This window comes from Plectropomus leopardus, chromosome 21, assembly GCF_026936395.1.
Source record: "Plectropomus leopardus strain MGB_pleo_1.0 chromosome 21, ASM2693639v1, whole genome shotgun sequence".
In the NCBI taxonomy this organism is placed as follows: Eukaryota; Metazoa; Chordata; class Actinopteri; order Perciformes; family Serranidae; genus Plectropomus; species Plectropomus leopardus.
Genome location: NC_142196.1, coordinates 10,077,501 through 10,092,418, shown reverse-complemented (window position 1 = coordinate 10,092,418; position 14,918 = coordinate 10,077,501). Strand labels below are relative to the sequence as shown.

At 41.7% G+C, this 14,918-nt stretch overlaps 1 protein-coding gene across 1 annotated transcript in view; it reads right to left on the bottom strand.

Annotated features, from left to right (window-relative positions):
* Positions 1 to 14,918, bottom strand: part of bmp6 (bone morphogenetic protein 6) — a 54,358-nt gene that overhangs the window by 37,830 nt on the left and 1,610 nt on the right. Inside the window, exon 1 of the mRNA XM_042510300.2 lies at positions 13,900 to 14,918. This exon is cut by the window's right edge and continues 1,610 nt beyond it. Within this exon, the coding sequence (XP_042366234.1) occupies positions 13,900 to 14,308 (409 nt within the window). The 5' untranslated portion in view covers positions 14,309 to 14,918. The remainder of the gene's footprint in view (positions 1 to 13,899) is intronic.

Below are 14,918 nucleotides of genomic sequence, written 5' to 3'. Positions count from 1 at the left end.
AAAGTGTAATGGATGTTTGAAATTGACAGCTTGAGTTATAGTTTTATAATTCACCTCCATTTCTCTTCCAAAAAAAAAGTTTGGCTGACATGGGAGTTAATTTACAACCTGTTTGAACATGTTTTAAGCAATGTTCCTTGATCTCAGAAACTGAGTCAGTGAGTAAAATTGTTTTATTCCAGACAGAAATTATTGCCAAAACTTCCAAAATAAGACCCAGCCTGTAATAAAACAGCATATCTTGTAATATAACACTTCTGACTATAGTTGAAGTACTATGCCACATCACACACACAGTTATGATGTAAAGAAACTGGCCTTCTGATACTTAGTGGAAACAACAAAAACAGCAAAAGGCAAAAACAATAACCTAAATAGCTCTGATCTAGATTACCACCAAAATATGACCACAGGATTCTCTGACCATGAGATATCTGTCTGTCCACAACAAAGGACTCAGACATTTTGGACTATCATCTATACTCTACAAGATTCATGCTGTTTTTCTAATTCATTAGATGAATGTCAATTACATTCCTTGCAAAGTGTACACGGTACCAGCTAAAGTGTGTGTGTGTGTGTGTGTGTGTGTGTGTGTGTGTGTGTTCACCAACCATACCTTATGGAAACATATGGTAGCACATAGCTAAAAATGTGACATTCCCTTGAAAAAGATTCATACTGGACTTTTAAACACTCAGCCAGGCAGATAAGGTATCCAGGAGGTGTGGAAAGTGTCCTTAAAGGAGGAAGGACTGGGCAGAGTTTCCCCTGCACATCCTTAGAGATAAGATCCTTTTATCCAGAGAGCCTCACGGCACTGGGAGTGGATACATTTTTGTTATCAGTGGCCTCATTGAGAGTCAAACCCCTAACCTCTAGAAATAATAATGCACTGTTTTACCCAGTGACATACAAATAAAACCATATTTATTCATCTTACCTCTTTCTTACCTGACTACCTTTTATCATTCTTCCTTGTATTTGTAGTTTTATTATCTCTCAACACTCTCTGCTCCTTGTACTTCTATCATCCTATTTTTCTTTCTCTGAGGAAGTCTGGTTAGAGGCCTCAACTTTCTCTCTGTACATCTTCCACCACTTTTTGCAAAGAATGATGTACTGAATTAGAAAATTGCAATTGAAATCAGACAAACTGACCCAGTCAAAACAACTGTGAAAAAAAAAGCAATGAAGCATGTTTTTTTTTCAGCAATTTTGCCACTCTCCCACCTCTTTGCTCTTTTTCTCATCCCTCTTCCACCGTGCCTCCCTCCATCCCTCCCGTCTTCGACTGTTTTCCTGTCAGTATCATGTTTGGAAAGTCAGCTCGCGGGTCAGCCTAGGGCTCGTAAATTTGTCAGCGGCAGCGCGGTTGAAAGGGAGGCTACTTGCTCGGGAGGGTCAGGAGCATCTGCGCTCACATGGGGCCTTTTTCTCACTGTGGACCCATGGTTGTTGTTTCAGGCATGTCCTCTTTAGAGAGACGACCAGCCTGGGAACATGTGAGGAGCCGAGGGGTGCAGCTTTCGCTGTGACACCAGTATTTGATGAGGACTTCTTGTATATCAAGGGGGGAGTTCTTGTTGCCTAACAAGTACATTCGAATGTGCTTCACTTATCAGTGTAGACACACACAAGCCAAGTCACATACGTCTCTATTTGTGTGCTTGTAAGGACTTTGCAAGAGTAAGTGACTATATTCATTCCCCAACCCCTGACCCTGACCTTTGAGGAAAATTCCACCGTAACGCACTTGTCACTGTCAAATAAACAGCTATTTTTGATTTACTTCAAGCTCCTGGGTCCATCTAATTTGTTGTGCAAAGACTATTCATTTCCAGCACAGGTGCAACAGAGAAAAACACTGGACTGGGCTGCAGTTTGGGCTGGGCGATATGGAAAAAAAGTCTTATCACGATAATTTTTTTCATATCAGTCGATATTGATATATATCACGATATACATCAAATCAGTATTTCTGTCAAGCTTAAAGGTTTCCTTTTACTCCTAAGATAGATATGAAGATATCATAAGGTTAATTTTGGTTTAAATATTCATTTTCTGTCAGACATTGAACATGACAAATATACTGTAGAACAGGCATCACCAATTGGCGGACCTATTCAACTAAAATTCAAAAATGTCCAGTTACTAAAATTTCCTCCCTGCAAAGGTTCGAACCACATACCTAAAATCAATATCACGATTAATTGAACATTTTACATCAGTTACGATTAATGAACGATTATTTTATTTTTATTTTTTTATTAATGAACTACTGGAATATTTGGGTCATCACTGATGGTTGACATGTAACAGCAACATTATCCCCTAAACATATAAATTACATCTCTCACATCAAACTAAATGGAAAGAGTCATCCAATCAACCTCACACTTGGCGGGTGTACTGCTGAGGACCCAAGCAAGTTCAGTGTCAACTGTGAGCTCTTGAGATTCACAGGACATACAGTATTTAATAGTCATGTATTATGTATATACCAGTGTATCAAAAAGGGCCCCCATTAACTGCTACACCACTGAATAACATGCCGAGTAGAGCTCACTCTCCATCATTCGCTACATTCGAGAACAGAAGAAGAGAGACCAGAGATGTTACATTGTGGCAAACTCAAACATTTCATGCATCACCAATGTAACTTTTGGAATGAATGGTTTTGTTCTCAGAAATAGTTTGGTGTGAAATAGATGGCTGTCAGCAAATGACACGTATACACATAGCATTGCTAGGGCACACACCATGTCATGGCAGGTTTATTGCTTAGAACCCAAGGGAGTGCAGTCTCAAGTGTGAAGTTTTTTGGATGAACTGTTCCTGAGAAAGCTGCAAGCAGCAATACCAGAGGCCAAGTGATCAGCCCGCTCCAAGCAGCCACGTTTTGAATGAGCACATCACTGGTTCCCCTTATGGCCATGTCCTGATGCTAACAGCAATGGGTCAATAAACCACGCAATTCTAGCAACTCGATGGGGCCACTACCTGTCAAGACATTTCATTAAAAACTGAATATGTCAACATCATGGTGGCCTTACAGAAAAAGTTAGAGGATCACTAAAGTCTGTAGGATTCTCCTTCTTGGAAGCATGACGGCCCATGTAAAATTTCATGGCAACCCTTCCTCTAGCTGTAGAGATATTTCAGTCTGGATCAAAGTGTTGTGACAGACATACCAACATACCGCCAGCAGCTCTAAAAAAGGATTTCTATCATATTTCTTCTGACTATAAAATATCTTTACTATGACATTTGCGCACACATAAATGTGAATATGAGCCCCCCAGAACAAACACAAACTCACACCCTCCTTCCTCTGCTCCTTCAAGGTCACAAAAAGGCTTTAAATCACCTTTCATCTGTCCCAGAGTATCTCAGGCCTCAAGCATCCTCTGGGTGTGCCTTTTCTCTTTCCTTTCTTCCCTCCTTTCCCTCTCTTCCTCTGCTTTTTTATTTACTAGAGATAAATCCCTGCGGGCTTCCCGGTGGCTTCACAGAAGAATGTGACAGCAGGAATGTTTACCGTGACATTTACGCCATTCCTGTCGGCCGCAGTCATCTCTACCACCAGAACGAGCCTCTCCGGCGGTGCAAACGACGGGGTCATTATGATAATGGATGGAGTTTACTGGGTACACAAGGAGACGCCGATTCTGAGTTCAGCGGTTCACAGGTTCACAACCTTTTTTAACACTGGGGTGGACCAGAAATTCCAAAGACATACCAATGAGTTTTTACTAAAAAACTTTATGTCCTGTACTGTGTAATAAAACATCAAAAGCATCATCATGCAGATTTAAACAGTGCCAATGAGTAAACATTTCTGACTCTTTTCAGCATTTCCTTGAGCTGTGTTCTCAGTGACAAATATCTCTAGCAGTTTCTCCCAACAGGTGCTATTTCTTACTGCAGTGAACCTGGAAAAAATCATAGCTATGCCTTATTTATATCAACTTTAAAAAACAGAAGATGAATGTCAAGGATGTTTCAAGGAGATGTGTTTGGTGATTTACATCAAAACAACAGCTACATGTTGATTTAGCTTGCACCACTGCAAACAAATGGCATGCCATTGATGCACATCCATCAATGGCATCCATATGTTTCTATATTCTGTCGTGTCCTTTATTTTGCTCTTACACCAAACCTCATCACATCCACCTCTATCTAAACACAGGCAACAGGTGTGTTTAACTTTCAACAAAATTGGCTTTTGTGGCTTTGGTTATGCGGAGATCTGCGAAAAATGCAGGAATCAAAACAAAGAGACACATTTGTTTGCATCTTTGTCTCTCTCTTTCACATATACAAACTTGGTATATACAAACACAGCCTCACACAAACAGACACACAGATGCACACACGCACACACACACACACACACACACACACTAATTCCAGGTTAATGATCTCCTCTGCTTGGCCTCCTCATAGACCATTAAACACAAGACAAAGGCTGGCTTGATGCACAGGTAAACATACACGCGCTCTCTTTTTGTCTCTCCTTGTTTAAAGCACAAACACTCAAATGCACGTGATACAACATTAATCACTAAACATGCAAGACTACACCCGGTTTGCAGACCCTCTGAGCACCACAACAAGAACACAGTATAAAATCATGATCAATCACTCTGATAGTTTTGTATCCTCTTTGAGCCAAACCCCAACATGGATAAATTATGCCCTTTCATGCTAGAATTTTTGTGTGTGTTTGCTGCAAAAGCCTTTAAAACTGCATTTGGACCACCAGACTCTCAAGTGAACCCAACACTATAACCAATGTGTTTATTATCGAGCCAATAGCCTAATCTATCATGTGCTGTCTGTTTATATGCACTTCTGGAGGAAGCCATCATATCAACCTGCTTCTGATCAGCTGCTGCTTGTTGCACAACATGTGGTCAAGATTCCTTCTTAAATTTATTGCACTTTATTGACGCATGGCAAAGACAGAGAGAAAAAGAAATGGGTGAAGACAGACAGATGAGGCGAAAACAACAGATGTGTGAGCGGACAGTAAATCTCTGCCCCGTCCTGCTTGAAGCACGGCAGAACAAACAGAGTAAATTCCTCCATGCCTGCACCCAGAGGTGATAAATGGGAGCAGCGGGCCCTAATCAGATGTTCCGCCAGGGTTATCTGTTCTGTTCGATAGATCGTTAGTAGACGCGAGTGTGCCGCACTTCACCTCCTTATCTCGTCACACTCCTCCATCCCGCGTCACTATCGTTCCGGACTGGAATGTTCGATGAAGACATGAGACTGGACGGGAGAAGAGATGAGGAAAGAGAGAAAAACAAGGCAAGAGGTGTAATCTCTGTACTTAGCCCCAATCTCTGCTGCAATCTCGTCAAGTCGGAGAGTTATGGCGTGAGAGGGAGAGATATCATCAGGGTGGGTGGGCGCGGGGTGGAGGAGGGATGTGTGTATCTGCGTAGCAGGGTGTTAAGAGCAGGGTGTGTGACAGAGAAGATTTCAAGTGTAAATGGAATGCTGTCTTATAAATGGTTATCTGCTGACCTGAAGGTCAACCAGCCATATGCGTATACATCTCCATCTATGTATACACCCTCAGCAAAAGGTTAGCTGCATCAACCTACAGAGGAAAATAGAGAGGCCAAATCCATCTCCTTAAGTTGAGCAGCATGGACTTCATTTCAGAAAAAATATGTATGGTTGATCATGGGGAAAGACAAATAACTTTTTTATCCTGTTTTAATTGTGCCATGGATTAATCAAACAAGGACTGTCAATTTAAAAGACAACTCTGCAAGTCAAGAAAGTCGCAGTTTGTGTGTAAAACTGTTTATAGGAGCTATTGTAAGTTTAGTACTTCAAGCCACTGAGATGTCTAACCCAGGAGTGACCCAGCTGACGCGCTTGCTTTGGTTTGATGCCATTCGTTATCTTTTGTTGTGAAGTGTGTTGCGTTCAGTAAGGGATCTGCAGACTTCAGTTGCAGCATAACAATCTTCTGTTTTATTTCCATTGTACATAAATGTAAATAAAGTGAACTTTCTTTGTTTCTATCAATTTACCAAACACAACTTACATTGTGGCAAACAAGTTTTTAGCACAACAGTCAAAATACATTTGACCTTCCAGTCAAATACTTGACAGCAAATGTGGCCTTCCTACCTATATTCCTGAGCGCAGCACAGTGACACCCGATGTACACATGGTGAAAAAAAAAACAATAAATGTCCGGTCAGTTAACCCTGTGAAACCTGAGCGAATTGGCTTCAGTTAATTCAAAAGAATGTCAAGAAGGCAATGAGCAACTAAAAAAGTAATGGCCACAAGAGTAGGCAGGAAATTCGTAAAAAGTTACAAGAAAATTACCTTAATATTAGCAGCAAAAAGAAAAGTACAAAACAAAATTGAATGAGAAAATGACCTTAAGAAAGTGCTAAAAAGGAAAAAAAAAAGGAAAGAAAAAATAATTTTAAATTATGTTTTGTCTCTGTTACATTATTTTAAACGTGCAATTATTACATTTATTAATATAATTTTCGAGACATTTTCTGAATATACTTGACCTCACAAGTCACATAAATGACGTCATAACTTTCTCTCGTTGAAACTAGGATGCCTGTGGGTCACGGTCAATCTTTCCCTTCCTGGCTGATAAAAAGGCCATTAGACGCTTACATTTGTGCATTTTAATTGTCATGTTAGTGCTTGTGTTGATCTCGTATATTGTGCGAGACAAGAAATGTAGTTCGCTGAGCGATTTCACACAAAGCTAAATGGTTCTACAACAAACTGTGACTCTCTTAACTTGCAAAGTTATCTTTAAACTGACAAATATGTTATATGTGTAATTCATGACAAAATTAAAACAACATCAAAAAATGACTTGCATCTAGCCGTTAATTATATTTTCCAGAATAGGGTGGTCCACTGAAAGGAGAAGGACTTCACCTCTTTATAATGCCCAAGGACATGCACACACTCAAACACACTGTTACGTCAGTGGCAAAAACTCTGATGGACAATAGAGTTGTCCACTAACACCTCATCTTTTCTGACAGACATGACACTGGACTGGAAAAGACATAATCGGGTTAACCGGAGATGTTTCCCCCATCAACCATGTTTGTTTCTTGAGGCGGCTGTGTGTTTGGCCAAAGAGCTTGACAACCAATACAATCCAAACATGAGAAAAAGGAAGCACTTTAAAACACTGTAACTCAATAAGCAGAATTATTTGTATATCTTGGGCCACTCTCGAACATCACTGCAAGTTCAAGTGAACTTGTAGCTGCAGTGAAATATCTGATACTGTAAACAGATGAAAACAAACACGGAGGTTTGTAGTTTGTTAATGTAATTTTTCTCACTGTTGCAGGAAGGTTGCAACTGCCAAGTTTATGTCTCAGAAAAGATCCTTTATTCCACTACAGCATATCTTGAATTCCTTGCTCAACTTCTGCCTAATATTGTTTATGGTTTGCTGAAAGTTGAGGTGTAGTGACGGGTGGTCCTCTGTTCTGGTCTCTAAGGCTTTACAGGAAGTGTTTCAAGACGGTTTAGTGAAAATTTTCCAAAGCTTCCCTCTGCATCAAACAACTGACTCTTTGATCGAAGCCAACTAATTATTTGATCATGCTGGGGCTTTGGGACACGTTTTGCAGCAAAGGAAGTGGCTTACCTGGGCTAAGGCGCTGAGAAATGCAGCCAGGCATCATAAGACAGGGAAAACAGCCGCTTAATAAGGGCACTTCATTTCAGAATAAGCCCAGGGCTGCCTGGGCCCAGCTAATCTCCTGAAAACCCACTTCTTAAAGCTTTCTGGCTTGTTTGCCTTTAAAGTGTGGGAGGTAGGCTAGTAGAAAGACTGGCTGTTGACTTAGGTAAGAGGTCTAGTGACAGCTCAGCTATAGCCATGCAATGAGGTGTGCAGAAACAGAAAGAAGAAGAAGAAAAGGAGTGCAGTCATGCTGACAGACAAGTGCATGAAAGCATACAATAATCTTATAACATTTTAGCTACAGGAGGCATGTGTGATCTAAACTTTCCAGACATTGAAGAGCATTAGAATGGACCACAATAACTTAACACATATAGCCACTATGTGACATGACTGGATTGGATTGCGATCTGAAATCAATGAAGCCAAGAGTACATATAACCAACAAGTGGCATTTGACCAAAGCTGACTGTCAGTCTGTAGGGATTGGGTCTGTCCCCTGTGATGACAACAACTGAAGTGACCCTGAAATTACACTGACATTAGATGCTATTTTCCCTGTCACATACATCCCTCTACCATAAAAATTAATGGATATATGCAGTGTTTTTTGATGCAGGAAAACCTACAAAAAATGGCAATAGGACTCCTTTCCCATTACCAGCAGATGAGTATGTCTCTGTTTTTATCTGGTGTGTCACATTCGAAGTCACGAACATGTCAGAAAATAAATAAGTAAATAGTACAAAGCACCAGGGAGGCCAGTGAAAATGCTATGATGGTTACTTCCCTCTTATATCTCTTACTAATTCTGTCTCTCCCTCAAGCTTGGTGCCAAATAATTTGGAACAATGTTTAAGTACTACTTGGATGGAGACGGAAAAAGTATGCTGCAGTGTGTCACTGCATTGCGCCGCAAAAGGGGCTAAAGCACTGGCGTCATGATTCCATCATTGCCAATCAGACCTGGCGCTCATAAATATCCTTGACTACTACAATTATCTGTCCTGGGAATGAGTACCGAATGTAACCTTTCCCACCAAAGACAAAAGCCAGATGTTAGTAGGGTTTTTGTCATGTTGGAAAGGGGACTATATACAGCCCCTCTGATCCTGATTAGTCCAACCACTGGATGATCTGTATGGTGAGAGAAAGATGTGAGAGGCTGTTAAGATAAGCAAAACTTTTGTCTTGCTTGTCATCAGTCCAAACAAGTTAAAGTCATTGCTAGTCATATATAAACTGCCAAACTGCATTTGCTTTTAACAGTTACCAAACAGCATTTGATTTGGTTTGGTCTGAAGTGGCACCAACTCTGATTTTAGCATGAAGCCGGGGGAAACAAGACAAACACAATGTGATTTGTCCAGCTGAGACACATACACAGTATATGGGTAAGTGCAAACAAAAGCTGACCAAGATTCAACTGGATTTTATTTTACAATTTTACAATGAGACGCTTAAAATGTTAAATGCAAACAGGGCCTTAGAGCTGAAAAGAGACAGGGTCAAGAACACCTGTTACCATGAAAGGGTATTTAAAACTGTAGGAAAAGTCAAACAAGACTGAATGAATGGATTTTCCTGGAGTATTATGGGACCATTCCTCTGGTAAGACCAAGCACACAAACAGAAAAGGATGGGAGAGCAAACAAGCAAAGGGAGCTTTGGCTGCACTCTGAGCCAAGCCAAGCTCAGAGAGGCCTCCACACCTGTCTATCTGGCTGGCATGGGAGAGCAACAGGGAAGCAAACTCATCACAGTTAAATGCAGATGACACAGGAACAACATTTGGAGTTCCTGTTCTGAGACCCATCAAACCAAAGCCATTTCTGTGTATCCTTGACTCATCATAAGCACGGGGTAACAGCTCAACCACAAAAACCAAACCTGATAGGAATAGAAAAATTTCCGCTGCTGGCTATTATAGCCCCGACAGTGGCTGCAGATATTTGTTCAGCAATGTGTCTCCCCTCGTTAATGAATGAGCAATGACCTCTTGTATTTGTTTTCCACTGGGATGCACCATCCCAATATTGGTCAGTGTCTCCCCACTCACTCCACAATACACAAAACACCTGTGAGAGATTCATAGAAAGTCTTTGACCAGAGACCAGCATCTCATTTGTCTCAACTGGAGTTCTCCTAAAAACGTAAAACTTGTCAGGATTTCCTGCACATAAACTACAACAAATTCTTTGAGAACATTTACATGTCTGTTTAATGTAAGATTATCTGTTTCCACTTATGAATAAAAGTACAATGGTGAAATCACTTGACTTCATGTTAAAAGTCACCCTGTCTGTGTTTATTCCACAAAGAAAAATTATGTTAAAGTTACCCTCAACACCTGTTTAAAAGTAAAAATATCACTGCTGCTTGCAGTAGGTTCGCTTTTGGCTTTCTCTACTGCTGTATATGCTAGGTTGACCAGTAAAATAGCAGTGTGAATACATTGGTGCTAGAGGAAACATCGGAGAGATTCAGCCATACATGTTTTAGCCTAAGTTAGACCCAGACTTAATGAGGAGTCTGTTGTGCACCAAAATCAGCATTTAGCAACTTTATCTGAAGGGTTGGTGTAGTTCAAGCCCCACAGAACGAGTGCCAGGCGTTGAAGCAAATTTTACATGGTGGCTAGAAGTGGAATTACACGGTCAGCTTTGTCATGATGCCATGGGGCCCAGAAAGACTTTTACTATTGATTTACATTGGGGAAGAGAAGTCTATAAAACAGTGGATACATTTTGTGAGCATTGAAACCTCAGTCAAATGACTCAATTCACTACCAAGATTTAATCCATTCAGCCGCAAGACTGAATTATTTGATTACCATTCAAGCTAGTGGGGTGCTAAAATATCTGCTACCATGTTACAGCATGTTCACATTGTCACACTGTTATTGCATAATTATGTACTAGAGGTTTAAACAACGTTTGCATAAAGATGTATTCTGTGAGGCTGAGATTTAAATATTTCCTGTAATAAGTCCGCACTGGAAGTTTTTAGGTTTCTTTGCCAGCATTTGCACTTTAGAGAGCAACTGGCTTTTGAATTTGTGATGTACGTAATCTATCTTGCCCGAGTTATGTTTAAATCTGCGATTTTAAGGAAGTGCACAGCGGAGGACTGGGAAGACAAATCTCTAGTGACAAACTTTGCACAGAAAGAAGTCAGAACTGCCAAGAAGGTCAGACACTTAACGGGACATATAGAGAAGAGAAACACATTTTTGAATGGAGGGGATCTTTAAAATCTACATTCAACGAGTGAGGACAAGCCTTGAACTCTTGTTGAAAGGGATCCTGTGAAGTTTCGTTGTAAACAAACAAAATTTATGTTTACATTTAGTGCTATTCACCAAAATGCATTATGTGTAGCCTTGAGATTTGACAAACGTGTCAAGTCCATTTCCTTTTTTATAAAACAGCTTCAAGTATTTAAATCCTATATTGTTTACATACATGTTTATTAGCTTGCAGTCTTCTTCCTTCCCTTCCCTGGTGTTTTACTGCATAACTTGGCAGGAATGTGTGTGCCTCACTCTCATTGTGCGCCCAAGAGATAAACAAAATGGGTAGAAAAACGGTTCCATAGTGCTACTCTAAAACTCCACAGGGAACCTTTTGCAGTGACTACTACTATTATCTGAGGACCCTGCTGTGTATTAGGACATGTCCGGAGCTGCAGCGTGTCACACAGCATGAGTCATTCAGCACACAGTGTCACTTCACAAGACCTCAGTGGAAAGCAGGACGTCCGCAAGGCAAACAGTGATGAACGTACTTTTCTAGGAATGAAGACGAAAAAGGAGCTGGAAAATATGCTTCTCGTCCCACAATCTGAAGTTTTCCACCACTTGCTCCGCTCTTTTTTTTCAATGGGTCATTTTGAACAAGTGATGAAAGCTAAGGAGAATGGATGACTGAACAAGAGGTCTACATGAATCATGCAGGGGAGGAGGGGGGGTGCATATGGTTTGCAGAGAGCACTTGAGACTGGATGTAACGCAGGGGCTCTTAAATCTATCTGAACCCCATGAGAATACTCTCAGAAAATGAGCTCTCTATCTGTGCTACTGCCGCAGCTGGCTGTGAAAGACATCAGTTCACACCAGGGCTTAAATCACTGTCATCGTTTTATTTGCTATGGGTCAGTTTAAAGTCGGAGATTCTTGCATCTACACCCAGGGAGGATTTGCTGATGTAAAAAGGTGACTACAGTTTTAAATCAGATCGTCAGTGTAAACGGAGCCGCTGCTTTCTTCTTCGCTTTGATTCTGCCTCACAAACGCAGATCACGCAGCATGGGTGCCTTTCAGTGAATACGTCTGAAGGGTCTGCCTGTTAATCCTGCGCCATATTTTTCAAATTGTTTCAGACAGATTGTTTGGCTTCTTCGCTTTTCTTCCTTTCATTTATCTTGATTCTAATTTGTAGTTTCACTTTGGCCACACATGATATCCAGATTTTTAGGCCAGTATAGAAACAAGAAGGACCACCCAGGAGTGTTTCGGGCCTCTGTTCTACTATAGCTTTCTAAGTCGCTCCACACAAACCGCTCAAATCGAGCAAGAGACACATTAAAAGCTAATCGGATGGCGATGACACACGGTAGTCGTGCAAGGCCTTATTTGCAAAGCAGATGGAAAGCCTTGGCCTGTCCAACATTAATTACAATCACATTCGGGGAGGAAGCCGTCCCTCCTCCAGGGCGGTTAGGACTCTGTGTACGGCTGGAGGAGATGGCAACCTAATCCCCTGGTCACCGCAGAAATTTGAGGGAATCGTCAAAAGATGCACAGGACGCGATTAATCAAAGTGGAGAGCCAGATGTGCAACAACACAGTATAAACCCAAACTGACACAGCACAGGAATACCAAAACCACAGACACACAAACACCACGCCGCCACCATCACACCCCCACACAGAAGCCAACAGAGGGGCTTCGATATTTGAGACCAAAGCGACGGCCTCCTTCTGTCTGAATATCTGGTTTTCATCACTACATGTTGCAACACCAATACTCACAGGACCAATAAGTACAGAAACATTTACTTTTTTTTCTAATTCCAAACCTAACTCTCCCCTTCATGTGTGGTATTCAACGACTATTAGATGTTTTTAGAAAGGTGAGGGATACAATATTTAAAGGACTTCCTGCTTCAGAAAAAAAGGATAAAAAACAAGAGACTACATTCTTCAGCAGTGATACATTCCCACTGTTTTCACGGCCGGATCATGACAATGCCCTCAGTTCCCAAAAAGAATGACAATCAATCTGGATTTAAGCCTCCTTGTCCACCAGCGTCTGACTCTGGCAGCGCCTCTGTTTATCTTTAGGCGCTCTGTTTAGAGTCTCCCAGTAAACACTGGAGCTGCTAATGGAAGGAAGGCCTTTGGGCTTTTATGTTCCAAACTCGTTATGATTAAAGTGTCCCTCTTTATCGTCACTGGAGCTAATTAAAGACAAATCTGCTCGGGTAACACAAACAATGCGACGCAATTTACGCACAGAAACCGCAACTCGCTGCGCTGGAGGTCAACGGCAGGAATAGCCCTTTATATACAAATACCAGCGGTGGTGGATGATGGTTTGCTGAGGATACTGGATCTTTTTTTCCCCGCGAGGACATACATCATGGAGCACATTGCAAACAGCATGACTGACCACAGAATTTCGGGTCCTATAAATGAGCCGAGGAGGGCCAATCTACCAGTAGAAACGACTTGTAACAATAAATTACTCCGGAACAATACAAACCCCATCAGCTTTTCTAACCCACAGAGGAGATGTGGGAGCATGTGGCCTCTATGCGGTTCACACAATGAGATAGTTTGTGTTCCATTATTAGACGTGCGTACTGGTGCGTCCGTTGCGCCAATGCCCCGTGTTTAAAATAAAATATGGGTCAACAATGAGCTCAAGGTGTCTGCTAGACACTGTGTGGAAAAAAATGTCTTTTAAAATAAGCAGAACCCCAATTTGTGTGTCAGTTTAAAAAATCTCATATACTCTTTATTAATTTAGAACAGATTCTTCCGCTTGTGCCAAACACCTGTTCACCCTGAATTCGACTTTGCAAAGTGAGATTTTCTATTTCAACAATTTTGCAATTTAAAAAAAAACATCCCTCACTAGCGCAATTACGCACAAAAACATAAATAAAATAAATACACTTACCTAGATTAACGAAGCTCATCACCATATCTGCATCATTTAGAAAAGCAGTTTCTTGATATGTGGCCAGAGGAGGACTCTGGGTCGTCCGCATGGACTGATACCGGTCCAGCATGCCTTCCACTTGGCTTTTCTCCTCGCTAGATATGGTGTTGTACAAGTCCAACATGAAAAGTGGAGCAGAGTTGTACTTTCCGTGCGATAGATGCGGTCTCGGTCTGTGCGGCAGCCCGAGGATGGACAGGATCTCCTTCTGCATCTCCCTCTTCTCGTGCGTCCGCAGCCGCCGGTGGATGAAACCCGGGTGCACTTCGTTGTTTCCATCCAGTGAATAATTACTCCCCGCGACCAGGAACATGCAATAATAAGCGCTCCACCACAATCCGACCAAGGCAAGCCAGCAGCTGGTCATGGTGTTGTCCCGCTGTGCTCTCCGGAGTCCCAAGTGTGTCTGTCTTGGAGCTTCAGTCGCGTATCCAAATGTAAAACAAGCGCAATGGGAACCAAAGTCCGTCCGTGCGCGCGGTTATCTGTCGCAGCCGCAGATCAAAAGCGAGAAAAGACTCGTGTGTCAAGCCATTTGAAATACTTCCTAAAGAGAAATGCGCAAAATAGCGTCGGTCCTGCTTTCATTTCTGATTCTCGTGGCGCGCTGTGCTGCTTCAGGATAAAGTGCACCATGAGAAACTTTATTCTGAGCGCTCCGGTAGGTCGGTCAAAAGACACAGTTTGATACGAACTTCGCCAATAAAACAACGACAAGTCCTTTGAAAGAAGCCATTTTACTAATTTGATCTCAAATATACAAGATTCCCAAACGTGGCGCACTGACAGAAACCGCCCTTTAATAGTTGAAGTGTTCTCGGTGTCGGTCACCTACTCCTACAGGCTGTGTGTGAGAGTCTAACAGGAATCAGCAGGTTGCAGTCCATAATATGTGCGCGTGTACTCTGTGTGTGTGTGTGTGTGTGTGTGTGTCTGTGTGTCTGTGTGTGTACGTGTGTTCCGAAACCGCCCACTCC